Consider the following 16,664-nt stretch of genomic DNA (forward strand, 5'->3'; position numbering starts at 1 on the left):
GAGAAAGTCCTTATTCTTTACGTATTTAGCAGTGAAAAGTAACACATGCAACTTACTTCAAATGTTTTAAATTAAAAAGTATATATAGAGAAAAAAGTAAGCTGGCAAAATGTCAGTTATTGGATCCAAGTGGAGAGTATATGAGTGATGACTATACTTTTTAAAAATTGTTTCCATATATTTGAAATCTTTCGAAAAAGTTCAGAGTTGGTAGAAACCAAACATTCCAGGCGATGTGAAACTTAAAGTTGGGTAATAAATTAAAGGACCTGGTGATTCTTAAGCTAAGTTTGTTTTGTTTCGTTTTTGTAGCAGTTTCCTGCTGGTTTCTTAAGAGTTCAAATAATACTCTTCGAATCTGGGTGTTCTAAAATTCTTTTATGTAGCTAAAGACTGTGAAATAGAAATAAATCCTCAAGAGAGAACAAGAATTTGCTAAAGCTTCTCTTTTTACACTCAGAAACACAGCCGTGTTGGTCCAAGTGAGTTCCCTAAAAAAAATATTTTGGAGCAGTAGTTCTAACCAGCAGATCTTAACATTTTTTAGAGTCTTGACCTGTTGGAGAAACTCATGAAAGCTATAAAGCTACTTCCCCAGAAGAATGCACACAGACCTCAAATTCTGTATTCATTTTTAAGTTCCACATATCCCTTCTAAAGCCTGTGCATGAGGCGAGAACCTTTGCTTACCCTTTTCTGAGTGAGCAGCTGAGAATACTGAAGATGAATAAGGTCGTTTTGCGCGTAAAATTTAAATGAGTTGAAACGATAGCTCTTTCACAGTCGTAAAAGTTCTGTGATACACTTTCTGCTTTATGTAAAAGGAAGACAGGCAGAAGTTTTTTGGTTTCGTTTTGTTTCCGTTTTTTAAGTATAAAGCCAAATACGCCATTCACAGCTCGCGCTCCTCTGGCTGCTGTTAAATTGGCAGAAACCCAGTTTTCAAAGAACAAAATGTCTTCCTACGTGCCAAACGCGGTGCCCCTGTATCTCTTGCGGGTATCTAGACTGTATCGGCAGCGACTACAGGCGAGGCGCTTCTCCTTGTACCCGCTCAAAAGCGCACAATTCCAACCGCAAGTCACAAATCCCAGGAAAGGATTGTGGGTATTGTAGTCCTCTGCAGAGACGCACTAGGTTAGGGTGAGTTGCAGCGACTACGAAAGAATCCTACGGAATCCATACGGAAGGGCGTTCCTACTTGATACCCTACCTAAGCAACGAAATAAAATTACGCTGACCGAGTCGGAAGACGATCCTCGAACTACGTGTCCCAGTGTGCTTTGCGGCCCCCCCCCCACCAGCAGACAGTGCAGCTACTGCGCCTGCGGCCGCCCAGCCGGTTACTTGCGTCGGTGAAGCTGCAGTCCCGGCTGGTGCCTGCACCGTAGAGACCACAGCTGAGGGTCGACCGCTACCGCAGCAGAGGAGCAAGGGAAGGATGTGGGTTTTTGGTTATGGGTCCCTGATCTGGAAGGTGGACTTCCCTTATCAGGACAAGATGGTCGGATACATCACGGGCTACAACAGGCGCTTCTGGCAGGGAAGCACCGACCATCGCGGGGTCCCCGGCAAGGTGAGGCGCCAACCAGTACCCCCACCCTTACTGCCCTCGCAGCGCCGCTCCCCAACTCCTGGCCCAGCTTTGCTGGAGCTACACCCCAACGCTTCTGAGGGCTGAGCAAGTGGGTTAGGAATAAAGCTGTTATATCGGTCCCGTCTTCCTCGACCACTTGCCCCCTACCTCTCTCCCAAACCAAGGGCATTCCTTCCGAAATCACTTGAGATGCGGGTGGATAGTTTCTTGAGGAAGCAGGAAACGTGGGCACAAGCACACAAGCTCGCACAAGGCTGACGTGCTGGGAGGGGACCCCATCTCTTGGCAACTTATGCCAAAAAAAAAAAAAAACAGGCGGGAAGATCAATCTTCGTGGCACCACGGAGTTGAAATACCAAAATCAACTCGCACATTCAACTTTTTAAAGTTAAATTTGTTGGCATTTCTGCATTCTGGCAGACTTTCATTGGTTTTAGTTTAAACAAGCGTGTTATTTCTGAGGGTTCTTTGTATCTTTCCAAAGGTTTTATTTTATGACACCTAAGGGCACAGAACTAGTTTCCAAAAATATCTGCGGTTACTAAGGAGCTAACCTGGATCACTTAGTTTGGTTGTCGGGTACCAGCAAAGTTAAATGAGTTCCTGGTTTGTAATTTGAGTAACACAGTACCCATTACTATATCCAAAATTATTTTAATGTTTCTCCATGTTTCTCTTTTGAATTATGAATGTAAAATATAAGTTCTTTGATCCATTTTTTGGTCATACAAAGACATTCATCCCAAAATATGTCTACGAAGGAGTAGCAGTGAGCTGCTTCTGCAAATCAGACTTGAATTGGCTGCAAAACAACCAATCCACAAGGAAAACTAAGTTTTGGGTAACAATTTGGATACCATAAATACGTGTTTTAGTTAATCTCCTAACTTTTGGGAGGGTACAAAATTGTTTACTGTTTATATGTTCTCTAAAGTACTCTGAGAGTTATATAAGCTTGATTACTGTTTTTTATTTATTTTTTTTTGATTACTGTTTTTTAAAAAGAAATTAATATTGGCCCCAAAACACAATCTGGCTTTAAGGTAGGCAGATAACTTGAAAACAGTGGACTAACTTAAGGCAAATGCATATTGGTAAGACAACAGAAACTTAATGACAAAAATTTCTTCAAGAATGTTATAAAACGGGGAGAGCATGCACGTCTAGATTTCGTAATTGTAAACTTGAGCCCCACATTGGGTGTAGAGATTACTTAAAAAATAAAATCGTTCTTAAAAAAAGAGAATGTTATAGAACAATATTTAAGACTTTAAAGAGTTAAGTAAAGTGAAACTTGTTAATAAAAGTTTAAGTAAAGTAAAATGCCTTTTGAGTTGTCAGATATGAACACTTAAAACTTCTATTCTGAAGAGAAAAGCCTTAACCCAGCCTCCAAATTTTAAATGTTTACAAATATGCTGTTTTGTTTTGTTTTGAGACAGAGAATGAGCCATCTGTGCACAAATGTGGGGGGGTGGGTAAAGGGAGAGAGAGAACCTTGTGCATGCAGGCTATATGTCCAGAGGCTACATGTCCAGCACAGAGCCCGATGAGGGGCTTGATCTCACCACCCTAAGATGACGACCTGAGCCAAAATCAAGAATCCTATGCTTAATCGACTGAGCCACACTAGAGCCCCAGAAATATGGTCTTAATAGCATATTTTACTATTGTAGGGGTTTTTTTTTTTTAGATTTTTATTTATTTATTTATTTGAGAGATAGAGTGAGTGAGAGCATGAACAGGGGTCAGAGGGAAAGGGAGAAGCAGACTCCATGTGGGGCTTGATTCCAAGACCCTGGGATCAGGACCTGAGCAGAAGGCAGATGCTGAGCCACCCAGGTGCCCTACTACTCTAGTTTCAATCCAATTGTATGATGCATTTGTTATACAGCACATGGAGGAATAGAACAATAAGAAGTTGTCAAGTCAATGCAACAGCTCATGATTCTTTAAAAGAATAAAGGAGGTATAAAAGCCAGTATTTTTTTTTTTAACGTATATTTACTAAAATATAGGGCAGGTAAGTTAGGGGACAGGGAGACTGCAATGGACTGCAATGGCTAATAGTTATACATCTACTTTTTTTTTTTTTGACAGACAGAGATCACAAATAGGCAGAGAGGCAGGCAGAGACAGAGAGGAGGAAGCAGGCTCCCTGCTGAGCAGAGAGCCCGATGTGGGACTCGATCCCAGGACCCTGGGATCATGACCTGAGCCGAAGACAGAGGCTTTAACCCACTGAGCCACCCAGGGACCCCTATTACATCTACTTTTATTTAAAGGATCCAACATAGCAAATTAAAGGAAAGTCTAAGTTATGGACATTTTCTAAGTATACTGTTCTGTTAAAAAAAATAAAGCTGAAAAGAACATTATTATTTTACTTAACATTTTTTATTACAGTGGATCACCAGCTTTATATAAATCTTAACTGTTAAACAAGAATACAAAAGGCTACAGAGATACCCAGAAAATTAGAAGAATGACATGGATGTTTTATAGGACTGTTTCTTACAGCAACATATGCTCTTAGTAAGTCATCAGTACACATGAAATGTGATATTATTAAACAAATGTTAGGCTCATTTCCACACACTGCAATGTGACATTTGTGGGAAAAATACCAAACCTACTTGGTTTATTCAATCATACTTTCTTTTTAGCATATTAAACTTCAATTTCTTCCTAAGTTTTATTAAGCATCTCATTTATATATAACAAAACTCATAGCATCTCACCAAATTAAGGATTTATTTAAATGTGAACATTTTTTCACAACAGAGAGAATATATTTCGATTTCAAAAAGAGGAAGCATTTTAACACAAAAGATAATCATTAACATTTACTAAATCTCTGTTCTAGGTCTAGATCAGAAAAATAACTCATTATTCAAAGCACCCATAATGCCCCATATTTCATGATAACTTCTAATCCTATTCAGCTTCAAAAACCCCTTCTTTAGTTTCAATCCCCCCAAAAAGCGTTCATGTGATTTACAAATGGACACTGTTTCTCAATAACATATTTATTTTAGGTACAAAAAGTTTTAAGTTTTAGAAAATATTTCCAAGGGGTGCCTGAGTGACGCAGTCGGTTGAGTATCCAACTCTTGATTTCAGCTCAGGTCATTCTTCAGGGTGGTGAGATCAGCGCAGCCAGCTCCCTGCTGGGTGGGGAGTCTGCTTGAGATGCTCTCCCTCCCCCTCTGCCCCTCCCCCCACTCGCATGCTCTCTCTAAAATAAATCAATCTCTTTTTTTGTGAATAATTTATTTATTTGACAGAGAGAGAGATCACAAGTAGGCAGAGAGGCAGGCAGGGAGATGGGGAAGCAGGCTCCCTGCTGAGCAGAGAGCTGGATGTGGGGCTCAATCCCAGGAGCTTGAGATAATGACCTCAGCCAAAGGCAGAGGCTTACCCACTGAGCCACCCATGTGCCCCAATAAATCAATCTTTAAAAAAGAAAATATTTCAAAAAAAAAAAAAGAAAATATTTCCAAGTAAATTTATCAGTAGTGCCAAAAGTCTATGTCTGTATCATATATAAGCAATCACAGGGAGTCCATTTATTTCCCCTTAAAATGATTCCTTGTTTTCTGTTTCAAATATGCCACCACCTAAAGTCCAGGACTTTTCTACCACCCCTCCCTCTTTCAACAGTTACTACTGAGTGCGTACATATACAAGTAGGAGACACCTATGCAAAAAACAATACCTGACAAGTGCCACAAGGAAGTGAGGTATAAAAGAACAAATCACTTTAGGAGATTTCTGCTACAGAGTTTCCTGGGGAGTCAGCCAAGCCTTTATGGATGGAATGGCAGGAGGATATTCCAGAGATATAAAAGGAAGAGCATTCCACACTGAGTACTGGTATATACAAAGATATGAATGTTTGTAAAAGTTACAAATAAGTCAGTACAGCTTGAGAGGGAAAGTGGTAAGAAATGAGGTGTGTAGTTAAGTTATGCTGAGGAATTTTTATTTTATCCTGTAGAATATTATAACCCTGAAAAATTCAAAGCACAGGAGTGAGTGGCCCAATTTCTGCACCAGAAAGTTATTCCAGGGTGAAGAAGAGAACAAACTAGAGGTAAACAAAATACAGGCAGGCAGTGAGGTCCCTAAAGAAGCCACTGAAGAATGCAGAGGAACCAGATACAGAAGAATCAAAAGATAGAGCTACTAAGAATTGATGACTGGGCTGGATATAAGGGAGACAAGGAAAACGGGAATACAGAATTTATCACCTGGACCTCTAACATTTCTTACTCAAGAGTCTACTTCCATCCCACTCTAACTTGCATACTATACACTTTACCACTCAGATCTTTCCCAAACATTTCTTTTATCATACCAAGTCATCCACTCCTCAAGTGCTACAGTAGCTCCTAAATTCCTATTTCTCCCAGATGTCATTGGCTTCTTATTTTCCATTGTCCCCTAACTGCACCTCTATTCCTTGGCTTTTCAAATCTGACTATCCTGTTTCTCCAGTTATCTTGGGATCATCTTCTCTATGTGTTGGGGTCATCTGCTAAAGTCAGACACTTAACCTGTATAGTCAGTCTTGCCTTTAGGTCCACACTTGAGACCACACTTACTAATTATGCCCTTTCACCAGAATTTTGTCTTACTTTCTGACCACCCAAGACTCAGAATTCTTACTGCATTCATACTATACATCTTAGCCCTTAAGTGTTCTCTATTTCACGTGTTAAGTTCATGTTCCAGAATTACAGTATAAGCTCTTGAAAGCAAGAATCAAGGTTTTGTTTTCTCTACAACATAGCTAGGGATTCAGCAAATAGCTGCTAATTCACTTTGAAATCGAAAGTAATATGGTAATACCTACATCAATATATGTGTCCTCATTGTAGCATTTTCTTAAACAGAAAACAAGTCAAATCTAAATGCCCAATAACACAAAAATATTTAAATTATAGCTCACTGATAATACAGTATTATGCAATTATTAAAATGTATGAGAAGACTAAAAAGAAAATGTAATTAAATAAGAAATATAATCCAAAATCCTATTTTTTCCATGATTACAAATTATCTATACAAATAGACAAAGACTAAGGAAACAGTAATGAAGATGACACAAATATCTGAATGATTATAGAGAGTGTGTACCAGAACAGTGGGCAAACAAATGTTAAAATGCTTACAATTCAGCATTCTCAACTAATAACGCTAACATGTCAACAGAGCATTCTCAACTAATAACGCTAACATGTCAACAGATACATAGCCTTTGGCACTAGGTAGGAAGTGTATTTCAAAAAAAAAAGCAAATTCTCAGAGAGCTCCAGACCAACAGGATTAGCAATTCTGGGACTGTAGACTAAGCAATATGTTAACCAACCTCCAGGTAATTTTGATCTACAGTGAAGTTTGAGAACTACTTCCCTATTAGAGGAAAGCACTCTGGAAGAGCATATTTGTTCCCTAATAAAACTATAGGATTCTGGGTGCCTGGGTGGCTCCGTTGTTAAGTGTCTGTCTTTAGCTGAGTTCATGATCCCAGGGCCCTGGGATGGAGCCCTGCATAAGGAGCCCTGCATAGGGCTCCCTGCTCAGCCAGAGGCCTGCTTCTCCCTCTCCCAGTCCCCCTGCTTGTGTTCCCTCTCTCTCTGTGTGTCTCTCCCTGTCAAATAAATAAAATCTTAAAAAAAAAACAAAACTATAAGAATCTGACCAGTAGGGGTGCCTGGGTGGCTCAGTGGGTTAAAGCCTCTGCCTTCAGCCCATGATCCCAGGGTCCTGGGATTGAGCCCCACATTGGGCTCTCTGCTCTGCAGGGAGCATGCTTTCTCCTCTCTCTCTGCCTGCCTCTCTGCCTACTTGTGATCTCTGTCTGTCAAATAAATAAATAAAATCTTTAAAAAAAAAAAAGGAATCTGACCAGAATTTTTATTTATAATAGGTTCTTCCCTTACCTTTATTTTAAATGAGACTTAGTCACAGGTGTGTATTTTAATATATCAATTTTATTTTTTTATTTTTTTTAAAGATTTTATTTATTTATTTGACAGATCACAAGTAGACAGAGAGGTGGGGGGGGTAGAAGCAGGCTCCTCGCTGAGTAGAGAGCCCAATGTGGGGCTCGATCCCTGGGACCATGACCTGAGCCAAAGGCAGAGGTTTAACCCAGTGAGCCACCCAGGCATCCCTAATATATCAATTTCAAATGAACATAATATACACAAATTGAAGGGAATCCTTTAGAAAACATAAGGTATATTATTTTCTTAGTTAAGCCACTTGAACATTTATCATAAAAAATAAGTGCTAAGAAAGTGTTTAGTATGAACAAATGAAATTAAAATATTCCATGTCAACAATAAATTGCTAATGCTTGGTTAGTTGAAAAATTGATTCAGAAAAAAAAAATTTTTTTTTTTTTTTTTTTTTTTTACTTTTTTTAAAACAGCCTGGAAGAGTTGTGACTCTTGTTGAAGATCCTGGGGTATGGTATAATTATTCTTTTTTGTATAGTCTTTAATCATATAAAATGTTGAGATGTTTCTCAGTTTAAAATAATCAGTGAAATTTTATTAACAACCATCACAGACAGTTTGAACACTAGGTCTAGAATTCCTCTCTGTATTTGTTGTGTTTCTTTTCAACTGTTGGGAAAAGTTGGAATGCAGACTTCAAGTAGACAACAAAATAAAACCAAATGGCATATAGTCTCATTTTCTTTTCTTTTTTTTTTAAATTTTCTTGTTCAGTTTATTGATTAAGAATTGATGGAGCCAGCCCTCAGACAGCCAGACTGCTACTAAAATTCAAATGGAACCCTTAAAACTCGTCACATTTGCTAGGAGTCTACTATTCTCAGCAAAAATCCCAGTCAGGAATTACCACTTTCTTTATGGCCTTATTTTACTAATAGCAAATGGGTTTTTAAAGAGATCTAGAGCACTAGAAAACATAATTAGCTGGTAGTTCTCTGTTTCTTAAATATTTTCAATCATTTCATAGATGTCTAGATACATACTTTTATATTTTGAAGTTAAGAATTTAACTTTGGAAAGAACTTTGATGTACAAAAAATAAGCAGCTATCAACGGCTGATGAATAAGTGAAATAGTGAAATGAAATGCTTTCATAATTTGCATTAAGAAAAGTATATATAAAAATGGCTTCAGGGTGCCTGGCTAGGCCCATTGGTACAGCATTTGACTCTTGATCTCAAGGTCCTGAGTTCGAGCCCCATATTGGGAATAGAGCCTACTTAATTAAAAAAAAAAATGCTTCGAACTGGTAACTGTTACTCTTAATGAAAATTAACATACAGCACTTCGTTTCTATAGAATGTTAAATTAACTCAAGAAGATACTTGGCAACCTAAAGTTTGGTTTTTAAAGTTAATAGTTAAAGATTGTGAATAAACTAGAAAATCTATACTATGAACTGTAAATCCTGCTTATAGCACAGATATTGTATTAACACACACAAACAAAATCTTTGCAGCCAAAATACATTATTTTTACCAATACTGTGTGGACAAACTAAACAATGAAGGAAATTAGCATTTTAAAAATCTTCATTCGGAATAATTTCCTTGTATGCTAGGTTATTTATCATTGTTTAAGTTTTAAAAATTATGTCTTTTAACTAGTGGAACTGAAATAAAAAATACCAGGTCTTCACTTGGTCATTAAAAATAGAGTTCTCAGGTTTTAAATCCATAAACATTTCACTAATTGTATAGGGCAGTAGTTTCCAAACTGCTTCATGGAGTGTTGTAGCCACTCTGAAGCCTACCATAAGTGGATATAATGCTGGGTGCTGGCTGAGAGGGCTTTGATACCCCAACCTGCTTCAGCTAGAGCTCAGCATCACTTTTTTTTTTTTTTTTTTAATGTAATAGGTGTTCCCTTGTTTGCAGAAAGGATTCTGAAAGAAAGTAATCAACTACTTAAGGCCATAGCAAATTCATTTTATTTGTTCATTTTTTCATTGCAGAAACTTTCAAATATCCTTTGTAAATTACTCCATCCAGAATACTAAATGGCCTCCTCTTTTGTTGAGCTTGTACCTCTAGGTGCACTTTAAGTAATGCAAAACTACATTGACTTCTAAGAATATATAAGACACTTTCTGAGAGCACAATGTATCTTCAGCTAAGTTAGCCCTATAAATACTAAATATTATATTTTCATTTCTCAACAGGGTTGTGTTTGGGGTGTTGCTTATAGACTGCCAGTAGGAAAGGAAGAAGAAGTAAAAGCATACCTTGACTTCAGAGAGAAAGGAGGCTACAGGACCACAACAGTCATTTTTTATCCAAAAGATCCCACAACAAAACCATTCACTGTGTTGCTATATATTGGAACATGTGACAATCCCAATTATCTTGGTCCTGCACCGCTAGAAGACATTGCTGAACAAATTTTTAATGCAGCTGGTCCAAGTGGAAGAAATACAGAATATCTTTTTGAACTTGCAAATTCAATTAGGAACCTTGTGCCAGAAGATGCAGATGAACATCTTTTCTCCTTGGAAAAATTAGTAAAGGAGCGTTTAGAAGGAGAACAGAACCTCAATTGCTTATAAAGACCTAATCAATCACTGACTTTTCCAAACAAGCAGAGCTTTTAGTCTTCAGAGAAGAGCTATAGCTTCACGTACACTGGCAGGCAATATGATTTGGAAACCTGTTTACTTGAAGGTCTTATTTAATTTTAATGTTGTAGCCAAAATATGATCAAAATGTGTAGTTTAATTTCATATATCCTGAAACACATAAATATTTAAAATACTGGGATATAGTTAAAGAAACAATTCAAGTTATAATAATAATATAATGGTTTCCTAACTACATGATATTGAACACTTGCTCATAAGAAGTGAGTTCTTTAGAAAAATACAGTGAAGGACTCAGTTCAGAGCTTATTTTTATCACAGTAAAAAATAATTCTGTTGTTTACTATCACAATACTATTTTGAAGTTGTAGAGAATTAAACCAAAGTCCAGTAAATATAATAAGGTAATACCTTCAATATATTCCTATACAATAATTGTATAACCATGGTTTAAAATACACAAGCTTGAAATAATGTGTAATTAGAAATATATGGTAATTAAACAAGATTTCAGCCTTCATTGTGAATCTCCTTGTTCAGGTATTAAAAAAAGACCCTTTCCAATGTAAGTCAAAAAGACTGGCATTTTTAATATAAAAATTTCCTTGGAATTCTAATGTACTCTACCTCTCCTTTTTTTTAATAAATGCATTTTACTACATGGGAAAAAATTCATTCAGCTAAAAAGGCACAAATTACATTATACAAGTTGTGTCCATTAATAGTGCAGCATGTCATTCAGTCACTGTATGAGTCTTATACTGAAACTTTAAAAAAAGAGAGATGACAATTCTGGTATTATAAATTAACAGAAACATAGATATGCTCAAAGTCTGGTGTTTGAAATGACCTTTAGAATTGTAGTTTTTTAAAGAAGTGGCATTACCTGATCATTTGCTACAGTTTTTTTTTCCTTCTGTCTTGTCAGCAAAACAAAGATATCCACTTAGGAGTGCTGCTGATGCTACTCAAATAGGAAAGTTACATGTGCATTATTAACTCATGTAAAATTGATCTTGATTCTAATCAAGATAATTTCTGATTATAGTTCCTTCTTCTTCAAAAAGACAGTCTCTAAAATCTTTTAACATAAAAAGAATTTCAGTATCACATTAAATTTATTATGAAACTTAATAAAAACATTTCAAATCCCAGCACAACTAATAAAACAAAATTTTCACATTAAACAAAGTTGTCCTACACAATAGGAAAAGTAGTCCTTTCCATGTTTTTCTTATTTATGAACACCTAACTTGGTAATTTACTCAGCTACATAACTATTTTTTTTAAGATTTTATTTATTTGTCAGAAAGACAAATTGCTCCCTGCCAAGTAAGGAGCCTGATGCGGATGCAGGACTCAATCCCAAGACCCCAGGATCATGACCCCAGCTGAAGGCAGTGGCCCAACCCACTGAGCTACCCAGGCATCCCTACCTAACTATTTTAAATAATTTCCCAACATTTTCAGTATTAGTTTTCTAGAAGGCATTTCACTTGTCCTATAAAACAAGAAAAGGAGCTAGCATTCATTAATGAGTATCTCATAACAATATGCTAGGTATTTTACATATGGAAGCATTTTCTGGGTAACTCCCTGAGCTTGTTTCCATAGTACCTTGCACAGCTACACACATATGTTAAGTAGCAGAAATCCAGGTCTTTCTCACTCTAAAACACAAGATCTTTCTACAATATATTTAAAAACCCACCTGAACTTCACCATCTTCACTATCCACCATCTTTTTTTTCAGGAGGTAAACAAAATTAACTTTTGCATAAGGAAATAGTATGTAGCTTGTTACATAAAGATGTTAGAGTTCATTTTGATAGATGTATATTGATTCCCACAAATATAATGAGCCAATCCAAGATTCACATTCTATAGCTCAGAATCATGTAGGTGAATTCAGAAATACAGCCTTTCATTTTACAAACAAACCTAAGTCCAAAGGAGTTTGGAATTCCCCAAAGTGATTCTTTAATCATTTAATATATAATTGCTACAAAATATAAAGGGCAAGAGATAACTCTGGGATCCCCATTTATATGTCTTTCTAGGCTTTCAGTTACAATTAGACTAGAAAAATGTGACATATCACATATGGTGTACCATAAGCATTTATATGGAAGCCATATTTCAAAGCCCAGAAACAGGGATATTCACTGGGATGGGGAGAAACAGGACTAAAATGGAAAAGTTAAACAGTACTTTATTAGAGAGAAGCTAGGGTTTGAAGCCTCCCAGGTAGAAGGAATCATAACCTAGATCCTGTCAGCAAAACTGTCTCTCTACAGTCCTTAGATCTCACTTGAAAGCATCTTTTCTCATTCTTCCCTAATCACACACACAAAACTCAAGACTCATACCTCAGAATATAACTACTAGTTAAGTTTCAAGTTTCAGGAATTCAGAGAAAGTATGAGTGTAAACCCTGCATTGAGAAAAGAAGCTTTTTTTTTTTTAAGATTTATTTATTTATTTATTTGACAGACAGAGATCACAAGCAGGCAGAGAGGCAGGTAGAGAGAGAGAGGAAGCAGGCTCCCTGCTGAGCAGAGAGCCCGATGTGGGGCTCAATCCAAGGACCCTGGATCATGACCTGAGCCAACGGCAGAGGCTTTAACCCACTGAGCCACCCAGGCGCCCCAAGAAAAGAAACTTTTAATATAGATCTCTAGTGAAGTGGGTTTTTTTTTAAGTAGGTCTTTACACTCACTGCAGGCCACTATTACGTTTCCCTTTCCCACTCCCAGGAAAACACAGTCACTTTTTGATCTACCACAAATATTAAGTACCATCTAGATACAGCCTCCATACATAAAAGGTTTCCAGTTAGGTAAACAAAGGTTTGTGGTGTCAACTCTGAATATCTTTAAGAATGAACTTGACTCATTTCTTTAAGACGGAGTTAAAAAATTTAGCCATTGTCTACAGGATATACATTTCATCTTAAAAAGGATTTTTTTTTCACTTTCTACTAATAAAGTACCTGAAATGTGTATTATTTTACATCTTGAAGGTGCTCGTTTAATTTTAACATATGTAAAGCATTATGGAATACCTGACATAATAAAAACTATTACCTAGTATTGGTTTACATTATATATTCAGAGTACATGTGTTGAGCATCTCTTTGAGATTCATAATGATTACAATCATGCCTGTAATTTAAGAACCATATTTGGTCTATTATAAATTTTTAAACATTTTATAGTCAACATTTCGTTCCATTATATTAGTTTTCTCTTTTCCATGGATACATAGCTTTTAAATTATAACTTTGGAACAGTTTTAACTATCGATGCATCATACTCCTATAATTTATCATCCCTGATTCTTTCAGTCAGTCAAATGATGGATGCACTTAAAATTCTCTCTCATCACATCCTGTTAAAATCTACATACCAAATATTCCAATTATGCTCATCTTTTCTCACCAAAGATACTGTGACTATATTTTCTATGTATTTATTCAGCTCTCAACAATCTGTTTTTATGCCTTCTAAAGCCTTAAAATAAATTCACCCTAAGCATATATTAGAAACTCAAAGATTAGTGGGATGATTTTTTTTAATCCTGTGGCTACTTTTCAAAGAATTTTAACTTCTCAAGAGACAACTACTAAAATTATTCTTCTGTTTCTGTATGTCAAAATGATATGATGAAAATAAGCCTTATTGAATCTCCGGGTTTTTTCATTCTACTTAAGGTTCATTTTCCCTTCTAAAACATTATATATTCAGCACTAATCTCTTGGTGGTTTCATTTAATCATACTAAGCCTTCTTGTCTTTATAAAAAGTTTGACAACAAATAAACATACATTCTGTAACTGGAAAAAACCACCACTTACCCCTGTAATTTCTTTTATTCTTCCTACTTTACTATCCTTCACAGAATTTTTTTTTTTTTGACAGAAAGTTGGATTTATTTGTGGACATGAATATGATGGGAAGCGATAGTGCCAAGATTCTCATGAGTGCAGAGCCCTCCATTTGTCCAAGGGGCCATGGTTAGGGATGTATTTGACCCCACAGCCATCTGGGATAAGCCGCTTTTCAGCCATCACGTCTTCAAATTCATCCTCATTGAACTTAGTAAAGCCCCACTTCTTGGAGATGTGGATCTTCTGGCGGCCAGGGAACCTGAACTTGGTCCTGTTTAGGGCCTCAATCACATGCTCCTTGTTCTGCAGCTTGATATGGATGGACATGATGACTTGGCCAATGTGGACCCTGGCTACTGTGCTTTCCAAAGGCACCCCGCATACCTGTCTGCAGCCTAAATTGGAGATAGCCATGAGGTCAGACCCCAGCATCCACCAAAAAGGGTTGTCTCCAAGGTCCCTTAGGGCAACCCATACAATCAACAGGTTGCATACACTACCGAGGAGGCTACTGTTTGCAGCCATGGCACACTGGGCCCCCATAGACAAAGAGCACAGTCGGCTTAATTGGCTGCAGTCCTTCACAGAATTTTTAAACTACAATGTTCTATTGCCCTATCAGCTCCTTTTAATGCCCCTCCAATCTACCTTTGCTCTTGCTGTACTCAAGGAGTCAGTGTAGTCTTTAGTCACCAATGACTCTTTCCTGATTTAACCCAAAGATCTCTGTTTCATCCTTTACAATTCTGATACACCAGACTAGTAAGCAAGAATCTCATTTCACTAAGTCCAAAAGAGTAGAACATTTCGTTGTATTTAGTTACATCTTAGATTTTTTTAATCAGATATACAAACTCACCAAGTCCTAGGTTTCAATCACCATCTTTATTGAGAAAACTTCCAATCTTTCTCAAATTCTTTATGACTCTATGTCTTATATGTAAGGTATCTCATATACCTTATTGAGCTACACAAGCACCTGAAACTTAGCATACTAAAAGCAGAATTCATCTCTTTTCCCAAGAAGAAAACTTCATCCCACATAACACACATTAAAGGTTGAACAATTACTTGAACAGAAAATACAACAAACAGGTTTAAGATACTCATCAATTAACAAGCTTCTAGAGAAAATGAATGATATTTTCTTTTTTTTTAAAGATTTTATTTATTTATTTGACAGAGAGAGAGATCGCAAGTAGGCAGAGAGGCAGGCAAAGAGAGAGACGGGGAAGCAGGGTCCCTGCTAAGCAGAGAGCCTGATGCCGGGGCTTGATCCCAGGACCCTGGGATTATAACCAGAGCTGAAGGCAGAGGCTTTAACCCACTGAGTCACCCAGGTGCTCTGAAAATGAATGATATTTTCCCAATATACAAAATTTTAGCTTTTATTTTACTTAAAATTTAACATAACATTTCTTAATAAGTCGAAGAACAGTTAGCAGGGAAAAGCTGGAGCCTATCTGTGATGTGGCTTGAAATACTACATGATGATAAAACCTTTCCTTCAAGTATGAGCTGGAAGATTTCTCAGCTAAAATGGGAAACTTGAAATATAGCAAGAGCCAGAGTTTTGTTTTTATTTTTTAAATATTTTTATTATTTATTCAACAGAGAGATAAAGAGCACAAGTAGGCAGAGCATAAGGCAGAGGGAGAGGGAGAAGCAGGCTCTCTGCTTCTCTGCTTAGCAGAGAGCCTGACAGGGCTCGATCCCAGGACAGCCACTTAACCCACTGAGCCACTGAAGCGCCGCAAAAGCCAGAGTTTTTTACATCTTTTTCTTACCACCAATCTCTTTTCTTCTTTCCAATACATTTTCTACTCTGCAATGAGAATTATGTTTCTAAAATATGGAACTAAGCTGCTCAATAATCAAAAATGCCTCCCACAGCATACAAAACAAATTTCAATTTCTTTAACTTGGTATTCAACTATTTATAATATGGTGTCAGCATACTTATCACACATTTCACTTCCCACTAAAGTACCCCACCCCATGTTCCTGTCACCCCATCCTCCTCATCCATTAAGACCCAGCAAAAATGAGGGACTTGTGATTTGTGTCAAGCAGTAACTATGCACTAAGACTACCAAGAAAAAAGAGTACCCAGCTATCAAGAACCACATTTAGTGGAAAGACATATAACCAAGCAAATCAATGTGACAAAAAATACAAACATAATACAGAACTACAAATTATTAATTCAAACTAATAAGATCAGAAAAAGCCTCATGGAAAAAAATAAGTAGCTGTTCACAGATCAAAGAATAATAATTAACCTTATGTAACAAACAGTATATATGCCAAAATCTATTCTGTTGATAGATATATTAATTCCCATTTTCTTAGATGATGAAAATGAGAGACAAAGAGTTTAGGGGCGCCGGGGTGGCTTAGTGGGTTAAAGTCTCTGCCTTCAGCTCAGGTCATGATCCCAGGGTCCTGGGATTGAGCCCCATATCGGCTCTCTGCTCAGCGGGGAGCCTGCTTTCCCCCGCCCCCTGCCTGCCTCTCTGCCTAGTTGTGATCTTTCTCTCTCTGTCAAATAAATAAATAAAATTTTTTTTAAAAA

The 16,664-nt window shown here is 37.1% G+C and overlaps 3 protein-coding genes and 1 non-coding gene across 7 annotated transcripts in view; 1 reads left to right on the forward strand and 3 right to left on the reverse strand.

Annotated features, from left to right (window-relative positions):
• ASB3 (ankyrin repeat and SOCS box containing 3) overlaps positions 1-16,664 on the reverse strand; it is a 108,190-nt gene that overhangs the window by 83,061 nt on the left and 8,465 nt on the right. Inside the window, exon 1 of one of the 3 annotated variants that reach the window (XM_004775688.3) lies at positions 691-1,216. The exons of 1 other annotated variant lie outside the window; for it this stretch is intronic. The gene's annotated coding sequence lies outside the window, so the exon portion shown is untranslated. Of the gene's footprint in view, positions 1-690; positions 1,217-16,664 lie in introns of those variants that run through there. One more of the 3 variants, XM_004775689.3, reaches the window with a different exon arrangement.
• On the forward strand, positions 1,305-10,818 carry CHAC2 (ChaC glutathione specific gamma-glutamylcyclotransferase 2). 2 transcript variants are annotated; one of them, XM_004775690.3, is made up of 3 exons: positions 1,305-1,576; positions 8,040-8,075; positions 9,788-10,818. In XM_004775690.3, the coding sequence occupies exons 1-3, from the start codon at positions 1,442-1,444 to the stop codon at positions 10,169-10,171; spliced, it is 555 nt and encodes a 184-aa protein (XP_004775747.1). In that variant the 5' UTR covers positions 1,305-1,441; the 3' UTR covers positions 10,172-10,818. The 2 variants fall into 2 exon arrangements, with proteins under 2 accessions (XP_004775747.1, XP_012902850.1); XM_013047396.2 differs by lacking the exon at positions 8,040-8,075.
• LOC106004031 (60S ribosomal protein L10-like) lies at positions 12,846-15,253 on the reverse strand. The gene has a single exon (XM_013047397.2). It carries the CDS (start codon positions 14,630-14,632, stop codon positions 14,177-14,179), a length of 456 nt encoding a protein of 151 aa, XP_012902851.1. The 5' UTR covers positions 14,633-15,253; the 3' UTR covers positions 12,846-14,176.
• LOC123391432 lies at positions 14,533-14,666 on the reverse strand. Its single transcript, XR_006606112.1, has one exon. It is a non-coding gene; the product is annotated as a small nucleolar RNA SNORA70 (small nucleolar RNA).

This window comes from Mustela putorius, unplaced genomic scaffold, assembly GCF_011764305.1.
Source record: "Mustela putorius furo isolate JIRA1106 unplaced genomic scaffold, ASM1176430v1.1 tig00000224_pilon_pilon_pilon, whole genome shotgun sequence".
Taxonomy (NCBI): Eukaryota; Metazoa; Chordata; class Mammalia; order Carnivora; family Mustelidae; genus Mustela; species Mustela putorius.